At 46.0% G+C, this 25,016-nt stretch overlaps 5 protein-coding genes across 55 annotated transcripts in view; 3 read left to right on the forward strand and 2 right to left on the reverse strand.

The window, feature by feature from the left end:
• Window positions 1-8,387, reverse strand: part of kremen1 (kringle containing transmembrane protein 1) — a 53,844-nt gene extending 45,457 nt beyond the window's left edge. Inside the window, exon 1 of the mRNA XM_078086219.1 lies at window positions 8,149-8,387. Coding sequence (XP_077942345.1) covers window positions 8,149-8,212 — 64 coding nt within the window. The 5' untranslated portion in view covers window positions 8,213-8,387. The remainder of the gene's footprint in view (window positions 1-8,148) is intronic.
• Window positions 8,388-8,456: 69 nt separating this feature from the next.
• Window positions 8,457-13,578, forward strand: LOC120830853 (retinol dehydrogenase 14). Of its 2 annotated transcripts, none has more exons than XM_040195798.2 (4): window positions 8,457-8,868; window positions 9,150-9,392; window positions 9,553-9,855; window positions 10,069-10,471. In XM_040195798.2, the coding sequence occupies exons 1-4, from the start codon at window positions 8,748-8,750 to the stop codon at window positions 10,326-10,328; spliced, it is 927 nt and encodes a 308-aa protein (XP_040051732.2). In that variant the 5' UTR covers window positions 8,457-8,747; the 3' UTR covers window positions 10,329-10,471. The 2 variants fall into 2 exon arrangements, with proteins under 2 accessions (XP_040051732.2, XP_077942348.1); XM_078086222.1 differs by lacking the exon at window positions 10,069-10,471 and adding an exon at window positions 13,176-13,578 and having other exon boundaries at window positions 8,467-8,868.
• On the forward strand, window positions 11,064-12,993 carry LOC120830852 (zinc-binding protein A33-like). Its single transcript, XM_040195797.2, has one exon. It carries the CDS (start codon window positions 11,203-11,205, stop codon window positions 12,628-12,630), a length of 1,428 nt encoding a protein of 475 aa, XP_040051731.2. The 5' UTR covers window positions 11,064-11,202; the 3' UTR covers window positions 12,631-12,993.
• Window positions 13,579-14,176: 598 nt separating the features above from the next.
• Window positions 14,177-16,071, forward strand: LOC120830851 (zinc-binding protein A33-like). Its single transcript, XM_078086221.1, has one exon. It carries the CDS (start codon window positions 14,315-14,317, stop codon window positions 15,740-15,742), a length of 1,428 nt encoding a protein of 475 aa, XP_077942347.1. The 5' UTR covers window positions 14,177-14,314; the 3' UTR covers window positions 15,743-16,071.
• A 474-nt stretch (window positions 16,072-16,545) lies between these two features.
• camk2b1 (calcium/calmodulin-dependent protein kinase (CaM kinase) II beta 1) overlaps window positions 16,546-25,016 on the reverse strand; it is a 39,782-nt gene continuing 31,311 nt past the window's right edge. For 25 of the 50 annotated variants that reach the window (XM_078086198.1, XM_078086193.1, XM_078086200.1 and 22 more), the window contains 5 exons: window positions 23,537-23,626; window positions 21,274-21,349; window positions 21,096-21,190; window positions 20,728-20,961; window positions 16,546-20,281 (listed from right to left, as the gene is read on the reverse strand). In XM_078086198.1, the coding sequence (XP_077942324.1) occupies window positions 20,729-20,961; window positions 21,096-21,190; window positions 21,274-21,349; window positions 23,537-23,626 (494 nt within the window). In that variant the 3' untranslated portion in view covers window positions 16,546-20,281; window position 20,728. The remainder of the gene's footprint in view (window positions 20,282-20,727; window positions 20,962-21,095; window positions 21,191-21,273; window positions 21,350-23,536; window positions 23,627-25,016) is intronic. The other 25 variants (XM_078086214.1, XM_078086210.1, XM_078086209.1 and 22 more) reach the window with 1 other exon arrangement.

Genomic DNA, 25,016 nt, shown 5'->3' on the forward strand with positions numbered 1-25,016 from the left:
ATCGGGCGTTTTTTTTTTGCTCTGCTACGCTCATCTGTGGTGCAGTAAAGTGGAGTATCGGCCTTTCCTGTGGCCGGCGAGAATGACGCGCTCCATTATAAAAAGGACTGACGCCAATGAAGAGTGAGCCTCGGGTCGCTGAGGCGGTTCAGCCTCTGAAGTCGACGACCTAAACGGGGGAAGACTGGTAGTGGGCCTGTGATGACGGCGGTCTGTGTTTTTACGTCAGGATGCAGCCAGGCGGCTTGAACACGCGAGCCGAGGCTCGGCTTCAGCGGACGTCGGGCGCTCGAGTCTGCGTCCTTGGTTTGAGCCGGACTCCAAACTGTGGCCGCGCACTTTTTTGAAGGGCGCCGGTCCCGGGAGTGAATTTCCCTTCTATTCATTCCAATTCTTTCATAACAGAGTTTATTAAAAAAAAACGTTTTTTTTACGAGATCTACGAGATGAGTCGTGACCACGGAAACAACAAAAACAAACAAAATGCGACAGTAGACTGTGAACATAAAGATTTACTAAAGATCTCACCTAAAAAAATAATAAAATATTATTATAATAAAATCCCTTTGCTGAAATCTTTTATGGGTATTAAGGATTAAGTAACCAAACTGTTTGGGCAAACGCCTTAAATCCTGAAATCCGTCTTTATTTCAACCTACGCCTTAAAATTAGGAGTTGACATCAGAAGACGCTGCTGAACCGGGAGGTATTAACAGTTACGGGACAAAACACACCTGCAAAGCTGCAGCTGACATGAATGAAAAAAAAAACAGAACACACCCAAAACAAAAGGCTCATCGTGCTTCTTCAGAGGCCTTTCTTCATAATCCAGGGATGTGGAAAAAGTCCCGCGTGGAAGCAACGGGCCTCCACAGAACACGTTGGCATGTACGTGCTTTTGAATTTGATCAAGCTAATTACACCGGGTTGTTGGGACGCTGGGCGAGCGCAAACATTCGGGGCTTAGAACGGGCCCCTCGCAGGGAAATAAAAAAAAAAAACCTCTGACTTTCATCCGACCGCAATTAATCATCATCCGACTCTGCAAAGAAACGCTCCATTGCCTCCGTCGTAAGCTCTGACCGACGCATGAAAGCAGGGAAACGTGCACCCAGTTAGAGGATTACACGGCGAGCGCGTCGAATCCGAGCGGATACTCAGAAAGGCCTCAGGCGGCGGCACGCGGGGGGGGAGGCTTCGCTTGCCCTTCCGTGAGGGTCCAGGGCCTCTTTCGCTGCACGTGCAAGGTGGGTCCATGCGTACTTATTTACGCAAAAAGGGACGATAACGCGGGTCCCATGGGGTCCCCGTGAGTCCCCCGGGCGTAGCGTCTGCGCGCGGCGTCCGACGGAGACGCTGACGGAGAGACGAGACCGTTGCACAAACTACTTCAAAGCCTTCTGGGTCCAGCAGGACACCTCATTTCAATTAGGCTCCAACAAGAGGCCCTCGTCCTTCCCAGCTGGACCCCCACCTATCACTCCCCGGGGGATCAGCCACACAGGACCGTGTCTGCCGCCCCACATCCCCCCCCCCTCCACACACACACCCCCCCCACCCCCCTCCACACACACACCCCCACCCACCCCCCTCATCCCCCCGATCCACAAGAGCTTTGTTTTTGGAAAAGTTGAGTTGAATCAGGTTCAAAGTGGAGGCGAAGACGGCGGAGTAACATGAGATGACGGCCCGTCCGCCGGGGCATGTGGCAGTCACAGACGATGCCTGCAGGTTTGAAAGGGGGGGGGGGGCGTTCTGCATTTCTGAGCTTCAAACACACACACAAGGACACACACACACACAGAAAACCAGTAAAGCCACGCGGGATCTTAACTCAGTAACCTTTAGCGAGTTCCTCATTTCTAGACGCAGTCAAACAACGTCTTCAAATACAAATATGTAGAAGTGCAACTCAGACAGCGAGTGTTGATGCAACGTGACTTTTGTGTTACATTTTTCTTTGCCCGTCACTCAGCAGAGGCCTTCATCTCACTGACACAAAGGCTGCGTGTGCGTTCGCGTCTCTGAGATGATCAGGTCGGCTTCACGCGTGACGCGAACACATCTGGTCCCGTTTTAAACAGCAGAAGCCGAGTGTTGATTGTCACGTGTGGTATTTATTTAGTTCTCTGCAACAGCGAAGATGGGGAGGGCGCTCATGCAAAAAGAACGTAAAAGAATAAAGCGCTTCGCCTCCATGCTAACCCACATGTGCGGGTCGACCGCGACCTGGAGGTTTTCCAAACAAAACACGAGAGAAAACACGAGGGGAACAACCCGCTGAAGAGCCCGACGGCGAGCTCTTTCCCCGCGAGGTTAACGGGTCAGGAGGAGAATGCTTGTCCAAACAAACAACGTATACGATGTCATTATGAAACACGGCTTTAAACACATCGGTTGCCACGGCCGGAGGTTTCATTGTGGATCCACAAAAGAGGAACGCAGAGGGTTCAGCGGGTTCCGGCGTGAGTCACCACCTCGTCCTCCTTCTTCTCTCTTCTCTCAAATACAGATGAAAACATCAGAATTTAAGAATTCGGCCATTTTCAGAATTGTATATCGTTGTGTTCTCAGAGCTGATAATTCCTCACCTTTCCACAGTCATTGCGGGGACATGATGCCCCGCTGCATCATGGGACCTGAATATGTGACGTGATGGGGGAATAGTGTCTGGTGAGCCTGCAGGGATCGGCTCCTCATAACAACGGCACATTGTTCTCATTCATAGTGTTTCATTAACTTCTCCGGAGAATCGACCTTTGAACCGCGAGGAGACATGAGTTTCTATAAGCAAACCGCCTGTTTGATCAAAGCATTTTACTCAATCTGCATCTCACTTTTGACATTGTGCATGTTCGCAAGTCAAAACGTACACACACACACACAGTTTGAGCATTGAAAGAGTTCTACGTCCTAATTGCTTTTCCTCTCTCAGGGAAAAACGATTCTTTCCTGAAAGTAAATTCACTTGGAGGAGATAAGGTGCAACACCCGGTCCTCCCTCTCTCCCTGTGCAGAAATGCACACCGAAGTTCAGCTGACGCTAATATGAGGCTTTATAGAATTAATCCCCCCACTCGGCTCAGCAGAGACACCATTCACTTCCATTCAGTCTGACTTCATCCACGTGAAGGTTTCAGAGGGTTTCACTTCACCGGGAAACAAGAGGAATGGCGTCTGTCCCACGAGAGAAGCGACTCTCAGTCGCTTTCACGCAGAACTGGAACTGTGGGTTTTATCCTCCATCCCTTTGAAGCACCAGAGGGAAGGAATCTCACAAAGTTCTAACGGCTACTTATTTTTTTTTAAAACAACACCGAGCATGCATGTGATTACATCAGCAGATCAGCCAGGAGCTCAAAGAAAAGCAACCGTCACGACGGCTCATTGTAACATTAATCCTGCCCCCCCCCCCTCCTTCTGATGTGTCATAGCAGAAATGGAGCAGACGCACACACACACACACACACACACGCACAAACAGACTCACATCTTTTGGTGTAATGGCTTTCTTACCCCTGTGGTGGGCGGCCAGCACACCTGTTGGAACCTGCAGGGTAACCCTAGATGTGGAAAGTACCCCCGCCAGTCTGAGACACAGGTTACTAAGGCAGAGGATCTACCTGTCGCACACACACACACACACACACACACACACACGCACACAGAGTTGTGTAGTATCACTGCTTCTTTCCACCAGACATGAAGTGAAATCCAGTAAGACCCCCACTACCTCCATCCTGCTAAGCTTCTGATGTCGGGAGGCATCAATGTGTCTGCACTTGTAGGTATAGTGTGTGTGTGTGTGTGTGTGTGTGTGTGTTCATGTATGTCAGTGTGAGCACTCAAGGAATGTGTGTTTCTCTTCACACATACAGGCTACCGTACACATGCAGACACGCTGTGTTTGATGCAGTACGTCTCCTGTCTGCGTGTGTGTCTCCTCTGCTGTGCATGCTGTGTGTGTGTGTGTGTGTGTGTGTGCGCGACCTCTCGACACTCTCCGTCTCGTTACACACCTGGCCTGCCATGATCAAGGCCTGAGGGGAGGGCAGGTGTGCTCGCTTCTTGCCCTCGCCACGGGAAAAACCAGCCGTTTGTATCGCCCCGGCTGCCCCGAGGGCGTCGCTACGAGGGGGAAAACCCGGCAGAAGCCTGCGAGGCCATAAAAACGGGCCTTTAATTTGCGTGTGTACCCCCCATGGAGCGCCGGTAGCCCCCCGGTGCCTCTGGACTGAGGTTGTGCGTGTGATCCCGCCGGGTGTTTGGGTTCATTAGGTTGGATCACATCAGAGAGGACTTTCCTCAGTAAGGGTTAAGAAGCTGGGACGCGGCTTCAAACGCACATTCCATCTACACACAGACAAAAGCCATGAAGTGTGTCGCAAATTTGTGTTTGTCTGAATTGTTTGATTCTACAAATCTAGCTTTTATTCTAAGGACAGTTTAAATGTCGTTGGAGACGGGTGGCATGAGCTCCGTACGCTGTAGATGCACGGGAGCAAAGCAACGTAGCGTCACAGGAAAAACGTGTGAACAAAACCACGCGGCGGGGATTTTTCTGGTGAGAGGGAGCAGCGACGACGAGTCGGCAGCTGTTTTGTTTCCTGTTGCGCAGGTGGATCATCACAGCCAACGTAACCCGCGACGAGAGGGAACCCACAGCTCCCAGAATAAACCCCACGTTACCATCTGTGAAATTAGATTTATTAATCCCACGGCAGCAAAATGTGCAGGATAGCAGTTACAGAAAGTGTAATAAGAGACATCAGCAGAGAGCAAAACGAAGACGAGTACAATAAACAGTCAAAAAGTGACGACACTACAAATAAGTTAACAGGATAAAAAGTCAATAGAAGCTAAAATACATAAATCCATCAACGTTTAAAAACAATAGCTGCGATCAGGCACAGCGAGCGTGACGCTGGATGCACTGCTTCCATTAGCTGAGTTTTCCAAAGAGTTGCCGTCACGTTGTCTGCACTCGCTTTGGTGAGATCGTGTTCAGATAAGAACGTCTGAAATGTCCCTCGGGGAGTCGGCGAGTTCGGTGAAGCGCTTTCCAATCGATTCGACTCTTTGTACAGTGGGTCATGCGGGCGAACAGACGTTCTCAGGAGGATAATCACCAGAGTACCGTCCTTCTCTAACGCATGGATGCACCGATACACGTCACGTGTGATGGAAGTGTCAGAAACGTCGTCAGCCCTGAAACATGAAACGAAACGCGGGCGCGCGCAGAGGCCGGAGAGGTGCACGCCGACTCGTACTCATGTTCCCCTCGGTCGTTAGAGTCTTTGGAGTCTGAGGATCCGGAGGCAGCAGCTCGTGCTGTTTGCATCCTGACACGTGTTTAACGTTGTGGAACTGTTGCAGTTAACGTTGCAGCACGTGGTTAATGCTAAACCGGTCCGGTTACTGCTGCAGCCCGGGGTCGATGTTGAGGGAAAGTTGTGGTTAAAGTGAGACCACGGATGGGCGGATGGATACTTTTAACCTACACTGTTACTACACAGTGCTGATAACAGCAACGTCCCGATGGAGAAAAATACTCACTCGGCATCTATGCGTATTTTCATCTCAAATTTGTGGTATCGGAATTATACAAGAATATAATAATGTAAATGCATTCCTGTTTGCACAATTTCCGCTACTCATCCAAAAATATTAAAAAGGAAGAAAATTTGAAAAACAGGCAATTAAAGAGTGAAAATATTAAAAATATATATTAAAAAAATATATATATATATAAAAATATAATAATAATAAAAAATTGATATTAACATATTAACTTATTTTTCAGTTAAGATTGACCCACTATTATTTGGATTTCTTAAGACATTTTCCTATATGTTTAAAAAAAAAATCCATGACATTTTCAAATCCATGACATTTTTCATCACTGCTACACCGCTATATTCTTTTTTTAAAGATATATATATTGTATATATATATTTGGACTTTTATACTAAGACAATAGACATTTTTTAACTTGCTATATTTTGCCTTTTCCCCCAAGATATCTTATTTTGAATTTGAATATGTTTAAATCAGAATGTATTGTAATTTCAGTAAAGCTAGTGTTCCAGCAAGACAGCAAACAAGTGAAAGTGAAATTGTCTTAAACTTGTATACTCAACCTGCTGCAAAAACCGGTCTGATTGTATATAGAAGTTAATGGGAAACAATTATTACCTCGGTCAACGTGATTTTCTGGTCTCACTTTGTATTTGAAATTGGTTCTATAGAGCTAGTTCTCTAGAGTAAAATAGACCATGAATATTTCTTTTGAATATATATTTGGACTTTTATCCAAACACAATTTTCAACCTTATAGACACGTTTGGTAAAATATATAACATTGCTTACAGAATATCTCTGAACTTAAAGCTCAAACTATAGTCAGTCACTCTCTTTCCTGTCACCTTTCCTCTTCTCCACCTTCTCCTCCTCACGAGGAACTCTATAAATGTCCTAATGCCACCAGGGTGGGGTGATCCGGTTATTGCTAACCATCTCATACTCAACCAGGGCTTTTGTTTTTCAAAAGGCCGCGACAAGGCGTGGCCGAGCGACTAAACTCCCCGACCTCGTTCTGCTCAGCCGCTTTCAGCAGAGACGTTCACACAGAGACTCCCTTTGAACAGGAGGGACTTTGCACCACCTCTGCCGAAGGCTCATTTGAAGTGACTCACAGAAGAAGTCAAACTGGATGCAGCGGCATTTGCTGTTGAGCGGCACGCCGTCGTGTTCATCTTCGCCTACACGCCGTGGAGGAGGAGGAGGAGGCTCGGCCCTGTATTTAGTGCTGTTTACATGGCCAGAGGTCACATTGGAACGGCTCATTCAACACCTGCCACGCGGCCCCTGTGGTCATGTTGACAGTCGTTAGCTCTGATTTGTGTGATGAGAGCGAGCGCAGCTAAAAAAAAAGGCCCAGCTTTGAATGCGTGGAAGTGGCTGCCTCTTTTGTTTTTTATGGCAGGTGGCAACCAGCTTAAGGTGTATTGATGACACGAGATAAGTCCCGCCCTCCGGCCACCGGATACTGTCGTAAACCTCGTCCTAATGTCACTGTGAGCGGTGAGGCAATATTCAATTTAATAAAGAAAGGGGAAAACACGGTCACCTCGGCTTGATCGGAACATTCCTAAACAGCACTGCGCTGGATGACCGAGTTAGGAAGCACACACGTGTACCCAATGAAGGAGTCAGGATCGATCGCATCCAGCTGCGTCCCAGCCGGGTTGATGAGTGGACCTCAATGTCTGCCACACGCAGTAGATCCATCCCTGACGACTGTCAGGGGGAAGGCTCGCAGTTAAAAACGGATGGGATGCTACAGGCGGCGGATCACCAGTCCAGTGGCTTCGTTGAAACCTGACAGAACGGGTCCTTCCTCCCATGTGTTTGTGCTGCAGCCACGGCCAGCTTCTCACCACACAACAGCACAGGAAGGGAAGTCTGCTCCTTAATGAGGAATTTAGTAGGAAATACTGCCACCTGATGCCAACAGTGGGGAACTACAAAAACACCCCGAGTGGGATCATGAACGAAGCCCTCGGACGGACCCAGGTGCTTCTGTAAGTAAGTAAGTAAAGACTTTGACTTTTGACTTTTAATCAAATAAAAGAGACACCATGGAAATACAACTTGCGGGTCGCCAAGGACGACGAGGTGCCGAGGAAACGAAAACCAAGGTTGTGTTCAGAAAGTGTAGTGTGGATGGATGTGGGGGAACTGGCCCTTTTCAAAAGGGGTCCCTTCACCTCAGGGATGAAAATGGTTTCTGTGGTTACCTACAGGTCTCCTATTGACAGACATGACGACTTTAGACTGATAACATGGAGTTTGAGGAACAAGGCATGCTGTTATAATTTTAGCATTGACATTATAATTTTATTTCTACTGTCATTTGAAGCCTACCTGTCGTCAATAATAATTAATGAAAGAACTGTTTGCATTTCTAAAATCATACGAAGAAGGCCCATTTGTCTGTAGATGTGTAACCAGACACCACTTTGTTTTAATTATACACTCATTTTTAGAGTTTTTTCAGAAGTTGGAGTCAGTTGGAGACATTTCCAAATGAATTCAAACCAGCTCACGTTCCTCCGCAGTCCATAAAATATGAGGAAAGTGACTTACCGGCGGTTTTAGATGAACAAATCAAGACCATTCTACTCTGTGGATTTGTTCTCCTTGATCTCATGTTTATCTCCCAGAACAAATGCGTGCGTCAGTCCTTCACTGTGTTCAAACCCTGATATTTGAGGTGTGCTGGTTCAAAGGTCATTAAAAAACCACAAACTAAAAGAACCAATAAACATATGCTCTTCACGGCATGCACTGACATGTTTATCATTTCGTTTTTAAACTGGTATTCTGACTAAACCGTTAACGTCTATGTTAATTCCCGTTGTATTAATGTACTCTCGCGATAAAGTGCGTTATTTGAGCAGTTGACGCATGCGCAGTTCACGTCTCTACTCCCGCAGTACAGCTCAGAATGAATAAGAAGGGCCACGTCAAATTGAATGAAACTGTCTTTTGTTGCTTATAATTCATCCTGGATCATCTCTGCCTTCTCAACCGCGTCCAGAACCGCAATGGAGGAAGAGGAGGGGCACAAAAAGATGAAGTATTTGTTAGTCATCTGTTAAGCTAACCAGCTAGCTGCCGTTAGCATCGGGCTCCCGCAGGAAGCAGCATCAGTGGTGTTGCTGCTTATTATAAGAAACAGGAAGATGTACTTTCTCTACACAATCATCGCGTCCTTAGTTGCTTTTTTCATTCTGAAATGGATGAAAAAGAGGAGGTATTGTACCGATTTGAAAAGACTTGATGGCAAAACAGTTGTTATTACAGGTAAATAAATGTCTTGCTTTGTAGAAAACACAATATTATAATGTAATGTTTATAACTTTGTGTAACACATATCTTATTTGATAAAGTTGAATTTTACCAGCTGCTCCATTAAAGTGATAAACACCAGTACAGAACATATTGTCTTCTGAAATGGGTCATTCTGCAAACTAACTAGTTTTACCTTTGGTTACTTTCAGTATATTTTGTTGTTGATACGTTTGTGTTATAACTAAGCTGAGTACTGCTGCATGAAGATCAATGATCTAAATGCTCTTCTGCAGGTGGGAATTCCGGCATCGGCAAGGAGTCAGCCGTTGCCTTGGCAGCGAGAGGCGCCCGCGTCATCGTCGCCTGCAGAGACCCCGACAAGGCTGAGGAGGCCGTGAGGGAGATCAAGGTCAGGAGCCGCAGCCTCAACGTCCTCCACATGGAGCTGGATCTCGCCAACCTGCGCTCTGTGAGGGGATTCTGCAAGAACTTCCTCCAGAGGGAGAAGAGGCTTGACATCCTGATCAATAACGCAGGTGAGGCTGTCGGACGCTCGTGGAAATCCCTTCATGGGTTAAAACACCAGAGAAAATACTATTAATTATTATGGCAACATCAGCTAAAGCCCACGTGCTTCTACTTCCTCCACCTCCTGGTTCTGACCTCCTTCTCCACCTTCCGCGGCGCTTCCTGCAGCCATGCCCGGCGTCCTCGACTGGACGGATGACAGCTTCAGCATGTGTTTTGGCGTCAACCACCTGGGTCACTTCCTCCTAACCAACCTGCTTCTGCCCCGGCTGAAGGAATGCGCCCCCAGCCGGGTGGTCACCCTCACGTGCTCCACCTACAAATACCAGAAGCTCAACTTCCAGGACCTCAACTACAACCTGCTGCCCTTCTTCACCTACTGCCGCAGCAAGCTGGCTAACGTCTACTTCAGTCAGGAAGTGGCCCGCGTCACTGAAGGGAAAGGAGTGACCTCCTACGCCGTGCACCCTGGTAAGAGGCGCCGCGACGTGGGCCGATCGTGCACAATATTCACCTTATTCGCTTACGAGATACTACAAACAACACAGGAAACTGTTAAGCGCATTTTATGGAAGTAAATGTGATGCTGAATTCATTCACTTGAAATCAAAGAGATTCACGTTTTCCAACCTAAACACGCAGCGTGTGATAAAGCGCACAAACACGTGTTCTTTGTGCCTCCAGGTTTGGTCCAAAGCGGCTGGACGTGCCACTACTCCGTCCTGTTCCGCATGCTGATGCAGGTGATCATGTGGATGTTTTTTGTGCCGTGTGAGGTCGGGGCTCAGACCGTCATCTACTGCGCTGTGTCACAGGAAGCAGCCAAACACAACGGGGGTTACTTCGTCGACTGCCGACCGGCCGCTCTGCGTCCCTTCGCCAGAGACGCTGCTGTGGCTAAAAAGCTGTGGGAGGTCAGCGAGAGGCTGGTGAAAGAGGCCTGATGGGGAAGATGTGGGCAGGTTGGACCTCATGTGCTTCTTTTGTGTTTGTGTTTTTCATTCACATCGGTGGTGTTGTTGGCAGATGTAAAGATTTAGTTGTGCAATTTGAGATGTTTTGCGTGAATAAAAGACTTTACAATGCTGTTGCCTGACTGGGTTTCATCCATTTCATCAACTGAGAGTAAAAGAGGGAAATATAATTTTTTGTGGCATTTCATCGAACAAACATTCAATTCAGAAAATATTCACTGCAGTTGAAGCCCTTCTTCCCTGTTGTCTTTCGATAAACTTTTCTAGTAAAACTATTTTCATTCAGAAACTGTTAATTGTAATTGTCTTAGTGTCGATTCAGTCAGAGTGTAATATTAAATTATCCAATGTTCCTCCACATCTGAGGCTTTGATTGATTGACATTATTGATTGACAATATTTTTTACTGCCGATTAATTACAATGAGGATGTAATCTTTCACGGACTGTGCTTGTAAAACACATGATTTGACGTGATTATTTCCTATAAAGTTTATATAACTTTATAAAACATTGTGTTTTAATGTGTTTTCATAGTAAAGAAATGTTGCAAATTCCATCATTTTTATTACGTTTACTTTTGTCACTTTGAAATTAATCGTTTTCTAAAAAAGCGCACAAACACATGTTCTTTGCGTGTAAATAAAACATCACCACCTGTTGGTGAAGTAATTGTCAGCTACTTACACAATAAAAAGGAGAGAAAGTGAAACTTAAAGCTGATTTATTTCCTCGTTGCTGAGCGGAGAACAGAGACGCATCACAGGGTGAGAAATCTCTACTAAACACAAGAAAACAACTATCGAAATCTGTAATTCAGAGTCAGATTTGATCATTCAGAGCAAATGGCTGAAAAAATCGCTGTTGTTGAAAGTTACCTGAGCTGCCATGTTTGTTCAGAGACGTTCAGAGATCCCGTGTCTCTGAGCTGCAGCCACAGCTTCTGTTCAAGCTGCCTGCAGCGATTCTGGGAACAAGCTGGAAACAAGAACTGTCCCATCTGTAAAAGTAAGTCCTCAACGGATGAACCAGCAGTGAACTTAACACTGAAGGGACTCGCTGACTCCTTTGCTGACAGACAGAATAATGGATCAACTCAGACGGAACCAGAGAAGGAGAAAGAGGAGGTGGTGTGTGAAGAACATCCAGAAGTCCCTTATTGGTTCTGTGAGGATGAGCAGAAAGCTGTGTGTCCTGTCTGTGAGTTCTCTCTCCACCAGAGTCACAAGGTGGTTCCTCTAGAACAAGCAGTCAGGAACCTGAAGGACCAGCTGCGATCTGACTTGAAGTCTCTGCAAGACAAGAGGAACAAACACCAACAAGTGGAGAAAACATACAATGAAGTGATCCAACTCTCCAAGAAGCAGCTGGTGTCCACAAAGAGGAAGATCAGAGCAGAGTTCAACAAGCTCCACCAGTTCCTGAGAGAGGAAGAGGAGTCCAGACTGGCAGCTCTGAGGGAGGAAGAGGAGCAGAAGGGGAAGACCATCAGCAGAGAGATGAAGATGATTGAGGAGCAGATCTCCTCTCTGTCAGACAGCATCTCTGCTGTTGAAGAAGACCTGCAGAAAGACAACGTGTCGTTCCTCAGCAGTTATAAAGCCACTCAGACCAGAGCCAGAGTCCAGAGCTCACTGACAGATCCACAGCTGGTCTCAGGAGTGCTGATAGATGTGGCCAAACACCTGGGAAACCTGTCCTTCAGAGTCTGGGAGAAGATGAAGGACCTGGTCCACTTCAGTCCAGTCATTCTGGACCCAAACACTGCAGCCAAGATTCTCTATCTGTCTGATGATCTGACCAGTGTGAGACATGGAGACACAAACCAGCAGCTTCCTGATAATCCAGAGAGATTCACTAAGTATGCAGAGGTTCTGGGCTCTGAGGGCTTCAGCTCAGGGAAACACAGCTGGGAGGTGAAGGTGGGAGACCATCCTCACTGGTTTGTAGGTTTGGTTAAAGAGTCAGTTAACAGGAGGGGAGCGAGAGGTTTTTCACCAGGTGATGGATGCTGGTGTTTAGTTTTTCACAGTGGAAAATACACTGATGGAGCTGGTCAGACTGTGAGAGTGAAGAAGAGACTCCAGAGGATCAGAGTCCAGCTGGACTACGACAGGGGGGACGTGTCCTTCTACGACCCTGAAGACATGACTCACATCTGCACTCACAGAGACACTTTCACGGAGAAACTCTTCCCATTGTTTATTATTGGAAAGTCTGATGATGCTAAAACTGCTGATATCAAAATCTGTCAAACTGATGTTTCTCTGTGATGTTCAGTGAAGTCAAAGTGATTCTGTTCTTGTTTCATGTTTATTATAGTTTTTTTGTTGCTAATTTCTGTAAATATTTTCAAATTAAAGAATGAGAAACTGAAAATGAGAGGGATGATGTTCTAAATAGTATTTAAGTTTAAGTTTGCCTTTGAAAGCCTTTAGTTTTAAATTACCTGACCACATGAAGCCTCATCCTACTTTATCTATCTTCTTCATTCATTTATTAATCGCTTATCTCTGAAACTAAACATGGAAATAGAATTATTAATCACTGCTTACTTTTTGTGTAATCTGAAGTATGTTTAATTATATTCAGATGTTGTGTTTGCAGAGTTCTACTAAATAAAATACTAAATCGTGCACAATATTCACCTTATTCGCTTACGAGATACTACAAACAACACAGGAAACTGTTAAGCGCATATTATGGAAGTAAATGTGATGCTGAATTCATTCACTTGAACTCAAAGAGATTCACGTTTTCCAACCTAAACACGCAGCGTGTGATAAAGCGCACAAACACGCGTTCTTTGTGCCTCCAGGTTTGGTCCAAAGCGGCTGGACGTGCCACTACTCCGTCCTGTTCCGCATGCTGATGCAGGTGATCATGTGGATGTTTTTCGTGCCGTGTGAGGTCGGGGCTCAGACCGTCATCTACTGCGCTGTGTCACAGGAAGCAGCCAAACACAACGGGGGTTACTTCGTCGACTGCCGACCGGCCGCTCTGCGTCCCTTCGCCAGAGACGCTGCTGTGGCTAAAAAGCTGTGGGAGGTCAGCGAGAGGCTGGTGAAAGAGGCCTGATGGGGAAGATGTGGGCAGGTTGGACCTCATGTGCTTCTTTTGTGTTTGTGTTTTTCATTCACATCGGTGGTGTTGTTGGCAGATGTAAAGATTTAGTTGTGCAATTTAAGATGTTTTGCGTGAATAAAAGACTTTACAATGCTGTTGTCTGACTGGGTTTCATCCATTTCATCAACTGAGAGTAAAAGAGGGAAATATAATTTTTTGTGGCATTTCATCGAACAAACATTCAATTCAGAAAATATTCACTGCAGTTGAAGCCCTTCTTCCCTGTTGTCTTTCGATAAACTTTTTCTAGTAAAACTATTTTCATTCAGAAACTGTTAATTGTAATTGTCTTAGTGTCGATTCAGTCAGAGTGTAATATTAAATTATCCAATGTTCCTCCACATCTGAGGCTTTGATTGATTGACATTATTGATTGACAATATTTTTTACTGCCGATTAATTACAATGAGGATGTAATCTTTCACGGACTGTGCTTGTAAAACACATGATTTGTTGTGATTATTTCCTATAAAGTTTATACAACTTTATAAAACATTGTGTTTTAATGTGTTTTCATAGTAAAAAAATGTTGCAAATTCCATCATTTTTATTACGTTTACTTTTGTCACTTTGAAATTAATCGTTTTCTAAAAAAGCGCACAAACACATGTTCTTTGCGTGTAAATAAAACATCACCACCTGTTGGTAACTAAAGGAATTGTCAGCTACTTACACAATAAAAAGGAGAGAAAGTGAAACTTAAAGCTGATTTATTTCCTCGTTGCTGAGCGGAGAACAGAGACGCATCACAGGGTGAGAAATCTCTACTAAACACAAGAAAACAACTATCGAAATCTGTAATTCAGAGTCAGATTTGATCATTCAGAGCAAATGGCTGAAAAAATCGCTGTTGTTGAAAGTTACCTGAGCTGCCATATTTGTTCAGAGACGTTCAGAGATCCCGTGTCTCTGAGCTGCAGCCACAGCTTCTGTTCAAGCTGCCTGCAGCGATTCTGGGAACAAGCTGGAAACAAGAACTGTCCCATCTGTAAAAGTAAGTCCTCAACGGATGAACCAGCAGTGAACTTAACACTGAAGGGACTCGCTGACTCCTTTGCTGACAGACAGAATAATGGATCAACTCAGACGGAACCAGAGAAGGAGAAAGAGGAGGTGGTGTGTGAAGAACATCCAGAAGTCCCTTATTGGTTCTGTGAGGATGAGCAGAAAGCTGTGTGTCCTGTCTGTGAGTTCTCTCTCCACCAGAGTCACAAGGTGGTTCCTCTAGAACAAGCAGTCAGGAACCTGAAGGACCAGCTGAGATCTGACTTGAAGTCTCTGCAGGACAAGAAGGACAAACACCAACAAGTGGAGAAAACATACAATCAAGTGATCCAACTCTCCAAGGAGCAGCTGGTGTCCACAGAGAGGAAAATCAGAGCAGAGTTCAACAAGCTCCACCAGTTCCTGAGAGAGGAAGAGGAGTCCAGACTGGCAGCTCTGAGGAAGGAAGAGGAGCAGAAGGGGAAGACCATCAGCAGAGAGATGAAGATGATTGAGGAGCAGATCTCCTCTCTGTCAGACAGCATCTCTGCTGTTGAAGAAGACCTGCAGAAAGACAAGGTGTCGTTCCTCAGCAGTTATAAAGCCACTCAGACCAGAGCCAGAGTCCAGAGCTCACTGACAGATCCACAGCTGGTCTCAGGAGCGCTGATAGATGTGGCCAAACACCAGGGCAACCTGTCCTTCATAGTCTGGGAGAAGATGAAGGACCTGGTCCACTTCAGTCCTGTCATTCTGGACCCAAACACTGCAGACTACATTCTCTATCTGTCTGATGATCTGACCAGTGTGAGATATGGAGACACAAAGCAGCAGCTTCCTGATAATCCAGAGAGATTCACTGAGTATACAGAAGTTCTGGGCTCTGAGGGCTTCAGCTCAGGGAAACACAGCTGGGAGGTGGAGGTGGGAGACCATCCTCACTGGTTTGTAGGTTTGGTTAAAGAGTCAGTCAACAGGAAGGGAAAGACAGGTGCTTCACCAGCTGATGGATGCTGGTGTTTATTCTATCGCATTGGAAAATACACTAATGGAGCTGGTCAGACTGTCAGAGTGAAGAAGAGACTCCAGAGGATCAGAGTCCAGCTGGACTATGACAGGGGGGACGTGTCCTTCTACGACCCTGAAGACACGACTCACATCTACACTCACAGAGACACTTTCACTGAGAAACTCTTCCCATGGTTTAATATTGGAGAGTCTGATGACGCTAAAACTGCTGATATCAAAATCTGTCAAGCTGATGTTTCCCTGTGATGTTCAGTGAAGTCAAAGTGATTCTGTTCTTGTTTGATGTTTATTATAGTTTTTTTGTTGATAATTTCTGTAAATATTTTCAAATTAAAGAATGAGAAACTGAAAATGAGAGGGATGATGTTATAAATAGTATTTAAGTTTGCATTAAAAGCCTTTAGTTTTAAATTACCTGACCACATGAAGCCTCATCCTACTTTATCTCTGAAACTAAATATGGAAATAGAATTATTAATCATTGCTTATTTTTTGTGTAATCTGAAGTATCTTAAATTCAATTCAGATGTTGTGTTTCCAGAGTTCTACTAAATAAAATACTTTATTCTCATTCACACCTTTCTGTTCCATTCCTCATCCTGTGTTCCTCTCATTGTTTAATTCTGGGTTTGTGTTGGTTGATGAGATGTAGAAGTACGTACAAGAGGTGAAGGACACTGTGCACCAACACTGGTGAGCTGCAGCTACATATTAGTGTCTATTCCTGATGAAGAAAAGATCATCAGTCTTTAACTAGAAGGACTTTATTCCAGTTTCAGATTTATAAATAACTCCTCCAAATAAAATAACAAAATGTTCCTGCTCAGAATGGATCAAATACTGATGATGCTGATGTAGTAATTGAATTGTTATTTACCATATGTGTGCCCAAATTAAGGTGTAGAAGCACTAAAAAAGTGGATGTGTCCCCTTTAAAAGGTGATATTGTCACGGATGTGTTCATTAAATTGCATGAGATCAACCTGGTCAGCAAATATTTGTCAAAAACATGAACGACTTCTATCAATAAAAATACAAAGCTGACTCACTTTTCTGTTTAAATGATCATTTTATTGATGACACCGTCACATTTTCTTGAAGTCATAGAAACACGTGTAGCACGTAAGAGAACAGAGCACTAATCCAAAGAATCAGAGAACTAGAGGATTAATATTATTATACAGAAGAAACCCAGAGGGACAGAAAGGGACAACGGTGAAGTAGAAAGAGGCGACTGCAGAGAAACGATGGAATAAAGTCAGAAACGAGGCAACAGGAGAAAGCGTGAAAGAGCAGAGAAGTCAACTCAGTGTTGTCAGTGCAAAAGTCAACTGGTTGTGCGGCTGCATGAGAAGCATCACTGGGCCGTCTGTGTGTTTCTGTGCCTCACGTTGTGCGACTGCGCCCCCTGCTGGAGCTCCTTCTCTCTCTGCTGCCTCTCAGTGAAGCTCCACTCAGTCCTGGTGCTCCTCGTGTTCTCTGAGCTACGCGAGGGCCACGTTCTGCACCGACAACACGGGGCCCCAGAGGAGAGCATCTTCATCACCGTCATCATCACTGTCAACATCCTCCTATAGTGCCACATCATCAACATCATCATCTCCTCTGCATCATCTAGAGATAAAAGTCTTCATACGCTGAGAGAATAGACAGAGTTTAACAGCATTCAAGAGAAAATGAGGAACCAAGTTAAAATAAAACACTAATAAACAAAGTGTCCAGGTGACTGTCATGCAAAGTAAATGCAGCTAAGCAGCCAGTTATCTGCAGGTGTGTGATACTGTGTCCTCCCTCATTTTAAACATGTGAATCTTATTTTAATACTCTGAAGGCTTGAAACACACAAGAAGAACAACACCTTTGGACCGTACATGCTGCCATCTCTTTTTTCGGAGGGAGCCTTTGACCTTTTAGCGCCTGAAGAGGGTCAACCAGGCATTAACACTGTTACTGGATGAGACACGAGTACAACACAACGTCTAAGCGCTCATTTGACAAAAGCTTCATCACCTTAAAAATTCAATCTTGAGGATGAAACTTTTGAAACGTCAGATCACTTAAATATAATCCTGAATTATGAGATTTAAAGTGACGGATGTTCCACACAGCCAATCTAAAGTAGCACACGAAAAAAAAGCAAACTATTTCCCACCGTGTTGGTCGTTTCAGCGAAACACATGCAGGATGCAAAGTGGTTGTACTATCCCTTTAAAAACAGGAGAGAAGCCTCCCTTTCAACAACAGACGGTACCTGCACAAGTGCACGAGTCGTATAATAGGAAAACAAAAAAAAAGAAACAAAAGGAAAAGCACATTAAAATCATCCACTGAAATAAATAAATAAATATTCAAAATAAATAGAAACCTGAGGACTGCCTGGTCTCTTTAATATCTTGGTCTGACCAATCAGGGCGAGACAAATATGAAGGCAGCCAATGGGTGACGAGCAAAGTAGAGAGGAGCTGATCGCAGGTCGAACCTACAGAAAGAGTTCTCGGTGCTGCAGAGTCCATCGGATTAATCCCGCCACCTCGGGCACGAGCACTTAGTATTGTAAAAAGCCAAAGTTACATGAAAAACATAACGCAAGACAAGAAAAAAAACAGATCAAATCATAGTTTTAAAAAAAAAAGCCCAGGGCCGAAGGCAGGGGACTGATACGTCCTCCAAAATAAAGCCTCCTCACATCTCTCACAGCTCCAAAATTCATCTTCCAAACCTCCAAACAAAGAACACACACACTGAGAGCAGTGGATGCACACACACACACACACACACACACACACACACACACACACACACACACACACACACACACACACACACACACACACACACACACACACACACAAGGCCGAAAAACTCTTCCCACCTGTAGAGGCTTGAAACATGCTTCATAAAAGCATCAGCGGCACAAATGTTGTGCACTGTGCATGTGGAGGCGAGAGGTGACGCAGCCTGCAGGATCCTTTCTTTAGAGACTTAAAATGTTCCGTCTGTTTTCATTTTTTTTTTTTTTTAAGGTTCCAGACAGCATCGACATTTTAGCGAGCTAAAAATATCACAACTTCTAAGGAGAGCTCACTGGGCTCCGAGGAGGTTTTTTAGCTGTCGCCTAGCAACAGAAGCAGCCCCCGACGGCGCGTTCCCCCGACCGCCCCGAGCACCTCTGGTTCTGCAGCCCGTGGTGTGCACAAACAGAAAGAGCGTGCTATATCAGTGGTACTTTGAGCAAGGCATCGGGATCGGTTTCTGTTAAGGGGAAAATATTCTCATTATAACAAGCTCATTTGATGTTATAGAGTAAGATACTTTTCTTTATTAACAAAAAATGTCAGATCAAGAAACTTTTTAATATCAGTTTTTTTTTTACTAATTTCTCATGTGTTTGTGTTTAAATGACTGGAAAAAAATTAATAGAATATTAATTTTTTTTTTTTTTTTTTAAAGAGTGTTTTGGGTTAATTAAAAAATCAGCTGTGGTTTGCGTATTTAAAGTTCTTCAATTAAAAAGAGTAGAGCGGATTAACATCTTCTCAGTGTCCAGTTCAACCTGTTTAGAACTAAATCTAATCCTGAGTTTATTTTAAAACCGTGCTGTTGCTTGTGTCCACGCAGCCTTTTGTGGCCTCCGCTTCATTTAAGAGTCACAAATGTGCCTTTACAAGATCTTTCTTCTGTAGAGTCAGAGGCTTCCATGTGCTCAAAGCACCCTCAAAATACCTCAGTGAAGCATCAAACGAAGCAGCCTGTGATCTCTCCTCTTTGGTCTCAACATTCAGGGTGCGTTCATTTCATCATGTGTGCGTCGACCTTGAGGATGGAAAAGCACATTTACGATAAAGCGCCTATTAAGGTGTAAGCCGTTCGCTTTGAATGTTTGAAACATTGATGTCTTGGAGGCTTGGAGACACTGAGCTGAGCTAACCTCTTCCACGGCCGCCATAACACACACGCACACGCACACGCACACACACACACACTTCCTCTCAACATCCACAAGTAATACGTTCAGACATAAGCCTTGAAAAAAATAAGAAAAAGAAAACCCCAAAACAAACAATACCGTGTTGAACTCGAGTTCAGGCGAAGTATTACAGCTCACATAGAAGAAGCAAATTACAAAAACTGCCAATATCATATCCACTATATAGCCACAATAAAAAAACAGCCACTGATAATATGTGAAAAAAAAACATGCTTCCTTAAAAAGATAAAGAGAAAAACAAAAAAAAAGGATTTCATTCAACTCTAGGAACCACCGGCATCAAGAAGTTAGAATTATATAACATTACATATACAATTGCAAATGTGTAATAATAATAATAATAATATTAATAGAGTAATGATAATAGATTTGACTTAAAACTTTACATGTTGTATTTCCAGTGCAGTGTTTATGTCACACAAGTGTGGATTGACGGTGGGGGGACGGGAGGGTCGGTGTCACATGACCTGCGGGGGGAAGAGATGAAGAGACCACGAGAAGAAGGAACCACACCGGGACGCCGGGCGCAACCACGACCCCCAAAGACCCCCTCGCCGGTCAACGCGGTGGGCCGCAGGGAAGAAGAGGAAGGACGACGAAGCCGCTGAGGCCGTGACAGACGGTGGCGGTAGAAGAAGTGATGCATGCTGGGGGTTGAGCCGAGTGTCCCGTGTGGGAGGGTCTGTTGATGGGGGGGGGGTCTGTGCCCGAACCATCCCTTCCTCCTCCTCCTCCTCCTCCTCCTCCTCCTCCTCCTGCCCTCACCCCCCTGGCAGAAGAAGCTACAGCATCCGACCCTGAGAAGACAAGAAAAACAGTGTTAAAACAAGTAATTTAGACGCCTTTCTGGCAGTAAACGAGATTCTGTGGCTTTTTGAGGCCTTTTCAGTTCCAACCGCCAACTTTTAAAGGGATCAAGTCAAGTATTGGGTACTGAAAGGATGGATTTGGGGCTGGCAACAAGAAATAGCGGATAACCAAGAAAAAAAAAAAAGCTTAGATATCGCAGAAATGTTTTTATATTTGGCTGAATTGTCATAACTAAGTTATTGCAGATAAAAAAAAGGTCTGATGCGAATCGCGCTACACCTGCTGCTTCCACCTCTGCTTCGGCCTTTTGCTTCCCCTCCTGTCACCACCTCTAGCGGTCAGCGAAGTGACACCCCTCTGGTCGCGTTAAGCAGCACAACCCCCCCCCCCCCCCCCCCGCCTCCCTGCCGTGTCCCGGCAGCTCCGTCCTCACCTCACTGGAGCGGCGCGGCCGGAGCGCCTGAGCAGTGGAAGTGGATGTTCTGCCACTTGCCGTCCCTGCGCTGCCAGACGCGCGTCTCCTCCGACTGGCTGGAGCGCGGCCGGCCCTGGTTGTCCACGTACTGGGTCAGGCGGATGTAAGCGATGCAGGCGGCGTCCTCGCCGATCAGGTGGACGTGGGGGTTCAGGATGGTGGTGTGGATGGGCTTGCTGTTCTTTGCCAAAACTGGGAGAGGAAAAATAGAGAACGAGGGATGAACGTCCGGGAAATGAGCAGGTGCGTTTACGATAAAACTGGATTTACAAGCGCTGCAAGAAGCAAATTAAAAAAAATAGAAACAAAGAAATCTGTCGTCCTACGGTTCTCGAAGTAGAATCTGTGGAAATCCATCCCCTCGACCAGGTTGCCCAGCGCCTCCGGCTCAAAGGAAGTCAGACCGGCGTCGCAGATCTTACTGACGAGGGAGCAGAGAAGACACCTTACGCGTTAACCAATGAACTTTGCACTTGAACCCAAAGCCGGGCACTGAAGACTCACGCGTACGCCTCGAAGTCTCCGTTGTTGATGGCCTCAATCAGCTGCTCGGTGATCTTGATGATTTCTTGTTTGCGTGCTGCAGAGGAGAGAAGCAGAAGCATTCGCAGGACGGATGAAGGGCGGTTTGGTTTTTCAAAACCAGTCGAATTTTCACACAACGCAAGTCAGTCAGTTCTCTTCTTTGGATTCTTCTTTGGATTCTGTTTCAGAAATCTAGAAAGACGCAGGTTAACTCGAATTAGTTTGTCAAAACATTCACGTCAAACAAACCAAATCCACACGCGTACAATAGAGACCAGAGTTCATCTCCGCGTATCAACGGTTACCTCCGAGTATTTAAGACCTCAAGCCGAGACAAAAGCCATCAAGCGTCCGTGGCGGACTGACGGGCAGGTAAACAACGCCCAGAAAGCAAAAGAGTGCAACACACACACACACACACACGTGTCCGGATTGCTCAATTTCCACCTCAGCAGCGTGACACCTGGCGGCGGCGGGTTTCCCTCCCCAGAAGCAGAACACGCCAGGCGACGAGCGTCGGGGTCATGCTCGCGCGGTACTCACTCTGGGGGGGAGACGGGGACGGGCTGGAGGGGGAGCGGGGGGGAGGCGGGGAGGTGGCGTGTGCAGGCGGAGGGGCGGGCCTGGCGCTAGGGGCGGCGTCGCCCTCGGGCGCAGCGGCCGGCGGCACCCTGCGGATGCTGCTTACCAGGTCTGTGAGGCGAGACACTGAGCGGCGTCCGGGCGGGACGGACGGATGCGCGGGCGGAGAGGTGGAGGTGGAGGAATGAAAGAAAACAGGTGGAGAATAAAGGGATGAAGAATGAATTTTAATGTGTTTTTGGTCACGTTTTTTTAGTTTTTAACAGTATTTAAGTATTTGTTCTTTAGTTTGAGAACTTTTACCAGAACTAAAACTCGGAAAAAACGGGAATATTTTAAGATGCAAACACAACAAAAGTAGAAAATAAAATAATGACTCATTTATAAACAATATACTGCTCTTTCCAGGGCTTAGAAATATGATATTTTACTACTTTTTCCTCAGAAAAACGGCTAATGAGATTGAGGATCCATCCTTCTTTACGGTCCATCCGGAAAGTTTTCACAGCGCGTCACTTTTTCCACATTTTGTTATGTTACAGCATTATTCCAAAATGGATTAAATTCATTATTTCCCTCAACATTCTACACACAACAACCCATAATGACAAAGTGAAAACAGTTTTTTGCAAATTTTTGCCAAAATGTTTTAGCATTACATGTTAAGTTTTCGTTCTTTATTTTTAACAGATTTGCCAAAATTTGCAAAAAACAGTTTTCACTTTGTCATTATGGGTTGTTGTGTGTAGAATGTTGAGGAAAATAATGAATTTAATCCATTTTGGCATAAGGCTGTAACATAACAAAATGTGGAAAAAGTGACGCGCTGTGAAAACTTTCCGGATGCACCGTACGCTCATCGCCATCTTGGCATAGAAGCATGTTTTTAATCTACACTGGCTCTACTTACTCTGCATGGGGACGGCGGGGGCGTGCGGAGGGGAGGGGGCAGAGAGGGCGGTGGGAGGTGGGGTGCTGGCTCTCCCTTCCCCGTCGGACGCGGCCCCTGAGCCCCGGCGCACGGAGCCCAGCAGGTCGGCGAACTTTGTGGCGGCTGAGTTTCCGGAGGGGAGGAAGACGGGAGACACTTGAATGGAGGCCACGCGCGGCCGTGCAGACGGACAGACTCACAGACAGGGAGGGGAACGCGAAATACACAAAATCCATGCCGGGCGGCGCCGCGGTGGTTTGTGAAGAGTGAAGCCAGTGCGCCTTAAACCTGCATTACCTTTAACGGCCATCAGAGGGCGACTCTTACCAAAAGGAGTCTGATCGCATGAAAGTCTATGAGAAAATGACCCTACATCACATTTATTTATTGCCTCAGAAAACGCCTCCATGCTGGCAGGCCCGAAAAAAACAAAACAATGGTTGACATGACGACGACTGCGTCCGCTTCATGTTTGCCATCCGCGCTATGGTTGACTGTTTTTGACCGTCTGCTCGCGAGACGTGAGAATTAGTGCAGACTAAGAATACACCAACGGAGGAATGGAGCGCGGCGTCAGTCAGTGGCGCTGGATGGCAGCAGATGTATGCTTTTAATACACTGAATGGAAGACGTACAAGGAAAGGTTTTAGTAAGGGCAGGTCTCTCGTAGCCCATCGGGAGTGTGTGTGTGTGTGTCACAGGCTGCATGTGGCCATGTTGAGGACTTACAGTACGCCGCGGGTGAGGAGGCCTGAGTGCTATCAGGCTGGGAGCTCGTGCTGGACTGCGTCTTAAGCGAGCTGTTGTCTAAGCTCTTTCCTGATAACATGCGCACGCACACACACACACACACACACACACAGAGAAGGCAGAGAGAGATGACAACCAGCAGCGAGGCAGAACAACACAACAGGAATGTCACAGTGGGGAACGAGGGGGGGGGGGGAGGGAAGGAGGGCATGAGATGGCGTTTGGGGGGAACTTTTCGGGCTCAGAGGACTTAGTTTCTTTTCGCCGATTGTCCTCAGTTAAGAGATTTTAGGAAAGAAAAAGACAAAAAAGGAACATTTCCCTCGTTATCTGAATGAATGGCTCCATTGAAGCGGGATTTAGCGCTAAAGCCGCTGCTGCATAGACTTGCTGCTGAGCAGAGGGTGGCTGATGGAGGCGGTGGTGGCCGTGAGAGTGACGGAGGATCGGATGTTTCTCAGCACCGCTCATGGACGAAGAGAGGGAAAGGTCCGAACAGAACCACAGACAGAAACATAATCTACAGAAAAGTTCATTACAGGTGATCCTTCAGAGGAACATCCATCAAGTAGCACTTCAACCCACACGTGTCACAGGAAGAGGAGCTTCAGGATTGTCGGCTAGCAACCCCACAGACAAGTCAAAAATGATCACCTTGAAAAAAGTGAAAGCGTAGATTAAATCCCAGCAGCCCTCAGAGGACGTGTTCCCTCCTGGAAAAGCATCGAGAGTAACAGAACAGACACGCGTTCGGATGCTCCGGGGGCCGGCGCGGGCGTCGGGTTACAAAACCAGCTGTCGAGCCCTCGCTGACCGGGACGAGACTCTACGAGGCCGACATGACCGCCCCCCCACACACACACACACTCACACACACACTCTAACTGGTCCGACGCGACCCCCCCCCCCCCCCCATCCTCCCGCACTCACCGGCTCTCGTGGGTCGAATCTTAAGAGTCTGAAAGGCTCTGAGGTTCTCGGAGGGCGGCGCTAGCAGAGCGGGGTGTGTGTTTAAACCGCTCTCAGGGCGCTTCATCCCCGTTTCCTGCCCCCGGGGCTAAATTTAAACACCTCCCCCTTTAGCCCCGACTCCCCCCTCCCCACTACCTTCCAAGGTGCCCTTGCCCTCTCCAGCCGGAGGGGCGGGTAGTGGGGCTTCAATCTGGGGGGCCGTGGGTAGCGGAGTGAAGTTTACTTGAAATATCAGATATTTGGTAGCTGTTTTCAGTGAATTTCAGTGGAAATCAGATTTTTTTGTCTTCAACTCTCAATCAAATGGGAAAATAATCTGTATTTTTCAAGTATTAATTTGACTCAAGAGTACACAAAACCATCCAGCTATTTAATAAAGAGTGTTGATTGCATTACTAGAAACCATGCTATGTTGTGATGTAGCTACATATTGTTATTATATTAAACGTATATATTATACGTATGTTGGTCAAATCATTTTTTGAAC

Source organism: Gasterosteus aculeatus, chromosome 13 (genome assembly GCF_964276395.1).
Source record: "Gasterosteus aculeatus chromosome 13, fGasAcu3.hap1.1, whole genome shotgun sequence".
NCBI lineage: Eukaryota > Metazoa > Chordata > Actinopteri > Perciformes > Gasterosteidae > Gasterosteus > Gasterosteus aculeatus.

Excerpts from the sequence above, each read along its gene's own strand:
- LOC120830853 (XM_040195798.2), top strand. The coding sequence starts at position 8,748 with ATGTACTTTCTCTACACAATCATCGCGTCCTTAGTTGCTTTTTTCATT. Across the intron at positions 9,393-9,552 it reads CATCCTGATCAATAACGCAG|CCATGCCCGGCGTCCTCGAC; the intron begins GTGAGGCTGTCG and ends CGCTTCCTGCAG. Across the intron at positions 9,856-10,068 it reads CTCCTACGCCGTGCACCCTG|GTTTGGTCCAAAGCGGCTGG; the intron begins GTAAGAGGCGCC and ends TTGTGCCTCCAG.
- LOC120830852 (XM_040195797.2), top strand. The coding sequence starts at position 11,203 with ATGGCTGAAAAAATCGCTGTTGTTGAAAGTTACCTGAGCTGCCATGTT.
- LOC120830851 (XM_078086221.1), top strand. The coding sequence starts at position 14,315 with ATGGCTGAAAAAATCGCTGTTGTTGAAAGTTACCTGAGCTGCCATATT.